Source organism: Barbatula barbatula, assembly GCF_947034865.1.
Source record: "Barbatula barbatula genome assembly, contig: scaffold_168, whole genome shotgun sequence".
NCBI classification, from domain to species: Eukaryota; Metazoa; Chordata; class Actinopteri; order Cypriniformes; family Nemacheilidae; genus Barbatula; species Barbatula barbatula.
Genome location: NW_027636846.1, coordinates 10,001 through 19,049, shown reverse-complemented (window position 1 = coordinate 19,049; position 9,049 = coordinate 10,001). Strand labels below are relative to the sequence as shown.

The 9,049-nt window shown below is 38.7% G+C and overlaps 1 protein-coding gene across 1 annotated transcript in view; it reads left to right on the top strand.

Moving 5' to 3' along the window:
• Positions 1-4,552: 4,552 nt before the first annotated feature.
• Positions 4,553-9,049, top strand: part of LOC306891009 (ribosome biogenesis protein bop1) — a gene marked incomplete at both ends in the record, with an annotated part of 13,986 nt that continues 9,489 nt past the window's right edge. The window contains 5 exons of the mRNA XM_079488434.1: positions 4,553-4,707; positions 4,934-5,051; positions 6,368-6,469; positions 6,883-7,095; positions 8,952-9,049. The exon at positions 8,952-9,049 is cut by the window's right edge and continues 64 nt beyond it. Coding sequence (XP_079344560.1) covers positions 4,553-4,707; positions 4,934-5,051; positions 6,368-6,469; positions 6,883-7,095; positions 8,952-9,049 — 686 coding nt within the window. The remainder of the gene's footprint in view (positions 4,708-4,933; positions 5,052-6,367; positions 6,470-6,882; positions 7,096-8,951) is intronic.

Genomic DNA, 9,049 nt, shown 5'->3' with positions numbered 1-9,049 from the left:
AAGTAATATACAGATAAATTACGTTTCCAGGAATACTCTGCGGTTATTTTCGTTTCAAACGTGTCGCATATTAAATCAATCATCCTCGGCTTCAGAAATCCGTCAGTGACTCGTAGTTATGCGCGTGTTAACTTGTCAATGACGTAGTTGACTATAACACACAGCCTGCACTGGTTGTGGGATTGCGTGTTTTAAGAGGTGGCTTAGTCATACGAATTTGTATGATATAAATCGAACAAAAATTAGAAAACAAATGCTGTAGGTCCGCACTAAACCTAAACTGAATTTGGCGCAAAAGTAGATCATTTTGAAACGTATGAATGAGATCGTACGAGTTGGGCACCTTTAGTTACAAATTTCCGTGAGACTGTGTTGGAAAAGACGCAAATTCAAGAGTAATTCTGAAAAAAGCTTTATTTGTGCACAACATAGATAATCCGTCCCTTACATTTTCCCCGTCTTGATTCTTGTGATGGAAAAGTGTGCTTTTAAAAATGAAAGATAAACGTCATTCTGTGATGCAGGAGGTCTGAGGTTCCCGTCTCTTCGTGTGGCCCAATTCTTGGTCTCTCCAGGGTTTCTCGGACCCTTTACGAGAGACCCTCGTGAACGTCTGGGGGGGCCGTGTTCACTCTGTGGCCTGTGAAACATGTGAAAGTGTATAGGCACCTTTCTGAAGAACAGCCGCCCTGCGTTTGAAGTTCTCCTGTAAAGAATTCGTTTCATGAGCGAGGCTTCTTGACCGAAGACGTCGTAAAGAGTCAAACATTACCTCATCAGAGTCTGCACTTCCACGCTTTATTTTTAAGACACTTATTTACTAGAATATAACACCGGCAATACATATATATTAGTAAAGTTTAAATTCTGTCATTGTATTTTAACTCTCATGTCGTTTCAAACCTGCACGACTTACTTTCTTCGTAACACCTTTGTTCCACCCAAGAAAGTCTTATAACCACATGAGGATCAATAAATGATGTTAGTATTTTTATTTTTGGCTAACAATCCCTTTAAAGCCAGTTCAGCCAGAAACGTTATTCTAATGATGTTGAATATTTGTCTTCTGAAGCCTTGTGCACGCATGATTTGATTGACAGTCTGATCTCTCAGGTGGTTAACACAGAAAGATTTTGGATTTCAGTCTTTGTGAGTTAAATGAGGTGTGGAAACATCAGGCGTGTCCTCCATCACTCGTGAGATAATCTCGGCGTCTCCAGCGCTGTCTGAACGGAGGTCTGATAAGAGTGTGAGGTGAAGAGCTTATCGTCCGAGCGCTCTGACAGCTCTGAATGACGTTTAATAAAGCCAGCGTTGGCTCGCTCAATTGAAAGCAGGTGAGCTGCGTGTTTCTTTAGCGCTAACGTTTCTTCAGTTTCTCTGTTCTTGTGGACTGTCCTACCGAGAGAACCGAGACTGACCTCAATGACCCTGCAAGCACCCTATAGAGTGTAGCGTTCTGCAGTCTGCGTGGGTTAAAGGTCAAGTGTGTCTTTTTAAAATACTGTTATACTTTCTTCTTTTCGATCGGAGTTAAGTGTAACTGAGCTGTTCTTGGTTTGATTTCCCTGAAGGGTCGAAACGCTTCGGCTCTGTGGGGTATCAGAACGTTACTTTGACAAGTCTGAAACGTGAATTTTGCTCGACCAATAATCTGATTGTGTTTAACTGATGAATGAATGAAGGGAAGATGGGGTGTGATTGGGAAAATCCATAACCTTTGCCTCTGTCGCCATCTCTGTTTGAATCTTGCAATTGCAGGTTACTTTTCGTAGTTCGTACTTGAAGTCAAATAATATTGAACGGACTTCTGTTAAATTTGACCTGACAGCTAAATGTATACATCATTATTATAACTGTACCGTTGTATGTCGGGCTTTAGTAAGACATTTTTTATGTACTTGCTGTAAATTGATTTAGTTTATTTTACCAAAAAAAAGTGATTACAGCGTTGAAAGAAAGTTAATAAACGTCTCTGCTTTTATAGTTATGTAAACTAAAAATTTTAACTATAAATTCTATTAAATTAAGTTCTTGATTATTTAAAAAATGTGAACTAAAATGTTAGCAATGAGCATAAGTTTGAGGCACTTAAATTATTAACGTGAAATAAATTAAAAATGCAATTAAAATAAATAAATGAAACCTATACAGCATATTAAATCTAAATAACATAACTAAGAGCATGAAAAAAAGATTCCTAGTAATTTTTGTTTCTGATGTTTAATTTTTCGTTTGATTTTTGCTTTGAACTAAAATGACAACAGAAACGCAAATTCGGTTTAAATTTTTTAATAAATTAAACTATTATGAAAAAAATTATAAATGTTATATTAATGTCATTAGGGTATTTACTCCGAATGGATGTCTTATCGTGTCTGAACTTTAAGCTATTGTGTTCTCCATTAAACCTCTGTTTGAACATCATTTAATAACTCCAATGTTACGTTTCGTTCTTTATAAAGCACATCAGGAACTTTCCTTCTGGAAAACTGTGCCAACGTTGAGTGACGATGCGTGACGCCTCCGCAGAGGAAATATCGGATTAGCAAGACCGTCTCCGCTTCTGTTGTTTTGTTCTTTGGTGACTTGGCAGCGCTAACTTTGGCACGACTACCAGTCTCGCCAGACAACAGAAGCACTTGAAATACCCAGACACTGGTTATATTTCATAGACATCAGATTAGATCCAAAAGACCAATCAGAGCATCTGTAGGATTGCACAGAACCCATCGCATCCGACCCCATTCACACCGTCGACCAATCGGACGAGAGTCTTGGTGTGTGCCTTTGAAGATGTGTCGGGTGTGGGCGTGTCCTGCACAGCTGCTGCCGGCTGTGTGTGAGACCGTGACGGGGTTGCCCGCTCGGAGCTAATTGGATACGGTAGGGGTGTTTTTATAGAAATCACTCACAGGTGTACGCCTCGCTTTAAAGTGACGCTCACAAACTCTGAGAACCTTCAGCTGTCCGCTCTTACGAGCGTGTGTTCGTACGGCACGTAGACAAAGAAATCTCTCTTTTCAGAGCTGGGTTTGGTTTATTAGTGTTCCAGTATTATGGTGTTCTGTAAAGTGGCCGATCTGAGAGCTCTGGGTTTACTCTCTCGTGCCTGCTAGTTAATGAAGAAAAAGACGTTTAGAATGGGATGAGAAAATGTGTCTAATTTAGGTTTTAATATACGCATGCAAATAAAGGGAATGAATTCAGTGTCAATGCATTCTTTGTGCCCACTGTATGTTATCAAAGCATAAACTGTCTTTGCAGTCGGTTTATTTGTAATACCTGTCTGGGACGGTATCAAGATGAACTGAATTGCTTTAAAGGAGTAATTCAGTGTAAAATTCAAATGACATATAATTCGCTCACCCACATGTCATACGTCTGTGTGTTTGTTTCTTCCTCTTGAAAACAAATGGAGGCTTTTGAAGAAAGCTTTCCAAGGATCTTATCCATGTTATAAACTTTAACGTGGGGCTAAGGTCCAGATGTTGGTTAAGGTCCAAATTTCAGTTTCACACCAGCCGGGGGTTTTCTAGAGAAACGAGTGGTCATTTTCAAATAAAACAAAAAAATGATTTACTTTTTTAACATGTATATGCGTCTGCGATCCGCGTCGTTGACTTCCCGTATTACGCAATGCAGTTATGTAACCATTCACCGCTATTATAAATGTTGAGATGTTAAAAGAATCCCAGTCCATGTTTTGAACATGAGGGGACGCTGGTTTTTTTCTGCTAACTTGGTTAATGTGAATAAGCTGATATTTCTTTAAATAGGAAAAGCACAGACAAAGTGTTAGTTTGTTTATATTGTTTGTTTGTTTGTTTTAAAACTGCAATTTGGTTATTTGACAGAAAAATGACAATGTGCATCATTGGAGAAATAATGAAAGGGCAGTTGTTCATTGTAATTTGCCTCAACTCATTCGGTAAGAATAAAACCGCAACGTCAGATCAGAATCATGAATCGTGACATAATCAATCGACGTAGATTTCAAAAGATTACAACATACCTGAAATGCTCACGAACTGACCATTTTGAACAATATTTTTGACACAACGTGTCATTCAACATCCTCGAACTTTTGCACAGTTTTTCTCCACACTTACTTCATGTGTGAACTTTCCAACGTGATAACGTATTATGTAAAGTAATGGAGGCACTGAAAGGCAGAGCAAGCCATATATTTACCTTTAAAATGTATGTAATTTGTTTATTTCTTGGAAAATTACCATCGTTTCGCTAGAAAACATCCTCATTAATCGGCGTGTGTCGTTTCGAGACTTTAACCAACTGCCCCAGTTGAAGTTCATTATAGAGAAGAATCCTCTACAGCTTTCTCGACATTTTAATTGTATATTGAACTACTCCTTTAAGCCTTGATATTAACCTGTCTTATATTACAGCTAAAAAATGAGATAAAAATACTCTGATGTTGTTGTTTCACATTCACTGAGATATTCTCTCTCTCTCATTCTCTTTCTGTCTCTCGGCCTCTTCTCTTATTCTCTCTATCCTCCGCTCTGTCTCTTTCTTTCTCTCCTCACAGGACATTCGTAACACCGTCGGCAACATTCCCATGGAGTGGTATAAAGATTATCCTCACATCGGATACGACCTGGATGGGAAAAAGATCTTTAAGCCAATCAGAAACAAGGATGAGCTGGACGAGTTTCTGGACAAGATGGAAAATCCAGATTATTGGTGAGGAGGAACTGGGAAGTTCATTTAAATTCTCTAACTTTTGCTCTCTGTCGCCATCTCTGGTTGAACTAAAAAATGATACGCAACAAATAATGAAGTCAGCTTTATTATGTGTACTTTTGCAAGGTTTCGAACAGTTTATATAATATTATAAACAATAACTTTTGCCACAAAGGTTACCAATTGTAGCTTTAAAGTCTTCTAAATACCTCTGTCTCATATCTAGGCGGACCGTTCAGGACAAGATGACGGGCGCAGAGATCCGTCTATCAGATGAGCAGGTTGAACTCGTACGGCGTCTGCAGCAGGGCAAGTTTGGAGACGTCAACTTCAACGAATACGAGGTATTTCAGCTTCGCACTGAAGACGGTATAAATGCGTCACCTCAACATCTGCAGTCGTGGTGTGTCAAAAGATCTTTAAAAGAGCGCTGGATCATAACACCAACACACAGCGGGGGGAAAACAAAACTCTTTCTGTTTTACGAAGCCACACGGTGCCCAACCCCGGCCGACGGATGAAGTAACGCAACAGCCCGCTCGACCTACGCAGGAGGTCATAAAGTTGGATTGTGTCACGGCCACCGTTTAGCAAACACGGCTCTGACTTAACAAGAATGAGCGCTAATTGTGCGTCGCTGTGTGTTCTGCTGCAAACAGGAAGTGAGTCACACCACAGTCGAGTCTGTCTGTGATCAGCCACTCGACCTCAGACGGGCTTTAAAGTTGTTAAGTGTGAAAACGCCACCTGTCACCGTCGCAAGTGTCGCGTCTGGAGATGTTGATCAGACCAGATGTTCTCATTCTCACTGTTCATCTGGTCTTTAGTTTTTAGTTAAGGGAATAAAAAAAGTTTTGTTTTATTCGAAACACACTGCAGATGTTTATTATTTACGATGCAGTTTGTTGTTAACGACGCACAAAATGTCTGCCGTTTGGTATAAAAGGAAAATACATTTGTTAACGGCGGTGTTTAAAAGGGAACGCTTCACTACTATTGTTAGTGCAGATGATTATTTGCGTGCTGTGAATAGTATGCGATTCTTTCTTTATCCACAATAAACATCTGCCTTACGTAGTAGATTGAATATCTTTAACATTTAAAGATCATAAATTTCACACTTTATTTTAACAAAATAATCTAAATGAAATTGTGTGAACTCTGTTGAATGTATGCAAACAGCACAAATTTACCATAACCTGTATTTTAATTGCAATTTCACCCTATTTGAGTTTTGACATTACATGAATTGGTTTTAAACCAAGTAATAATTACACATCAAAAGTTATATTAATATTTCATTCATATTGAACATTTTCGTTAAATGTCATATTTTATTATACATTTCTTTGATTGTTTTTAGATTTATTTTTGGCGTCAAACAATATCCATCTGCACTGTCTAAAAACCTTCACTTTAGTTCAAAAGCTGCCTTCATTAAAATGTATTTATTTAAAGTCCCCCTGAACTGAAAGTTGCGATCGTGTTTAAGATTATTATTGATTATTATGAGGGCACACAAAAGCGAACGACCCACATTGACGAGCTATTTACAAGAGAAAATAGGAATCGTTATTTTATATTTCACTTTTAGCCTGAAACGCTTAAATATCTTTGTATTGGATATTTTCTATTTTTCAAATCTTTCTTTGTTTTCTAGCCTGCTGTCGAATTTTTCTCCAATGAAGTGATGATTCATCCCGTCACCAACAGACCTCAAGACAAGAGAAGCTTCATCCCATCACTCATCGAGAAAGAGAAGGTGAGTTCTCCTTTTCTCACCTTTCACATCTACAGTATATATATATATATAAAAGTATATACAGTGGAAAGGCGAGAGAATATCTGCGTTTCTAAAACTGCTCCCAGCTGCATTGCATGTAATGATCCTCACATAGTTTTTAAAGTGGAAAGAGTCCTGAAACCTCCAGATAATGAGCTTCTGAACCTGAAAGAAATCGGACCCGCAAACGTCCATCTTTGATTCCTCGTGCTGTATGGAGTTTGTTTCCCGCAGTAAACCTCTCCCTGTGTAATACGTGTAGTGTTTTGTGTAATGACCGTACGCACGTGCTTTCAATCACAATGATGATGTGTTTGTGTGCATCCGAGCCCACGCGTGTGTGTGTCTTTTCACTCTTAACTGTACAATCCGTTCATCTGTGCCTGTATTAGGTCGGGAAATTGGTTCATGCCATAAAAATGGGCTGGATCAAGCCACGCAGACCCGCCGAGACCACCCCGCAATACTACGACCTTTGGGCCAAAGAAGATCCCAACAGCATCCTGGGACGACACAAAATGCACGTCCCCGCACCCAAGATGAAACTTCCGGGTCACGAGGAGTCGTATAACCCACCTCCGGAGTATCTGATGTCAGAGGAAGAGGTGCGATCTTCTGTCATGAGTTAAATGAATGTTTATGCGGCTCTTTTGCGTATATTGACATGAGCTTTTCGTGACAAACTACACAACGAGTTTTCATTGCTGTAATGAGCAGCATTTATAGGATCTGATGTGTCCGTTCAAAAGAAGCAGGCTGTGCTGTTTTTAAGCACACCATTAACTATAGTAAACTTCCTAGTGTTTATAAAGTATACTACTGTATTTAGTGCAGTTAATACTACAGCATAGTGTAGGTGTTAATCCACTACAGCATACCACAGTTTACTATAGTAAATAGTAAAGTATACTACAGTGTTTACTACAGTTTATCGGTTCACTGTAGTTGGTGTTCACCACACTTTATTAATGTACACTGTGGTATATTACAGGATACTACAATTTACCACAGTTTACTATAGTAAATAGTAAAGTATACTACAGCGTTCACTGCAGGTTATGACTTAACTATAGTCAGTACTACAGTAAACATTAACAAAGTGTAGTGGACACCATGGCATGGTGCAATATACACAGTTTACTATAGTAAATAGTAAAGTATACTACAGCGTTCACTGCAGGTTATGACTTAACTATAGTCAGTACTACAGTAAACATTAACAAAGTGTAGTGGACACCATGGCATGGTGCAATATACACAGTTTACTATATTAAATAGTAAAGTATACTACAGCGTTCACTGCAGGTTATGACTTAACTATAGTCAGTACTACAGTAAACATTAACAAAGTGTAGTGGACACCATGGCATGGTGCAATATACACAGTTTACTATAGTAAATAGTAAAGTATACTACAGCGTTCACTGCAGGTTATGACTTAACTATAGTCAGTACTACAGTAAACATTAACAAAGTGTAGTGGACACCATGGCATGCTACAGTATTCAGAAATATACACAGTTTACTATAGTAAATAGTAAAGTATACTACAGCGTTCACTGCAGGTTATGACTTAACTATAGTCAGTACTACAGTAAACATTAACAAAGTGTAGTGGACACCATGGCATGCTACAGTATTCAGAAATATACACAGTTTACTATAGTAAATAGTAAAGTATACTACAGCGTTCACTGCAGGTTATGACTTAACTATAGTCAGTACTACAGTAAACATTAACAAAGTGTAGTGGACACCATGGCATGCTACAGTATTCAGAAATATACACAGTTTACTATAGTAAATAGTAAAGTATACTCCAGTGTTTACTACAGTTTATCGGTTCACTGTAGTTAGTGTTCACCACACTTTATTAATGTACACTGCTGTATATTACAGGATACTACAATTTACCACAGTTTACTATAGTAAATAGTAAAGTATACTACGGCGTTCACTGCAGGTTATGACTTAACTATAGTCAGTACTACAGTAAACATTAACAAAGTGTAGTGGACACCATGGCATGGTGCAATATACACAGTTTACTATATTAAATAGTAAAGTATACTACAAGGTTCAATACAGTTTGTTATTTTTACTGTAGTCAGTTCTACAGAATATTAGTATACATAAACAAAGTGAAGAAACGAGTATAGTCGAGTGAACCACTTTGTGAAAAGAGTGCTGTGTAAGATTCTGGCTTCATGCCCTGACTGGACATTTCACACTTGTGTTTCCAGGCCCGGCTCCATCAGTCCTGTCAGATTTGCCTATAAGTGATTTGCGTATGTTTTACATGCTATACTTCACTCTGTGGAACACGTGCTTTCCCTCTGCATGTTCATCTTTTGATATAAGCAAATTCTGACCCCAATTTTGACTGCACCTGTTCTTCACTTCAGAGAAGTCCGAACGTTTGTTTGCTTCTGAACGTTTATGTTGTGATTGTTTTGTTCAGAGGTTGGCATGGGAGCAGCTGGACCCGGAGGACAGGAAGTTGAATTATCTGCCGCAGAAGTTCGCCTGCCTGCGGGCCGTTCCCGCCTACTCGCGCTT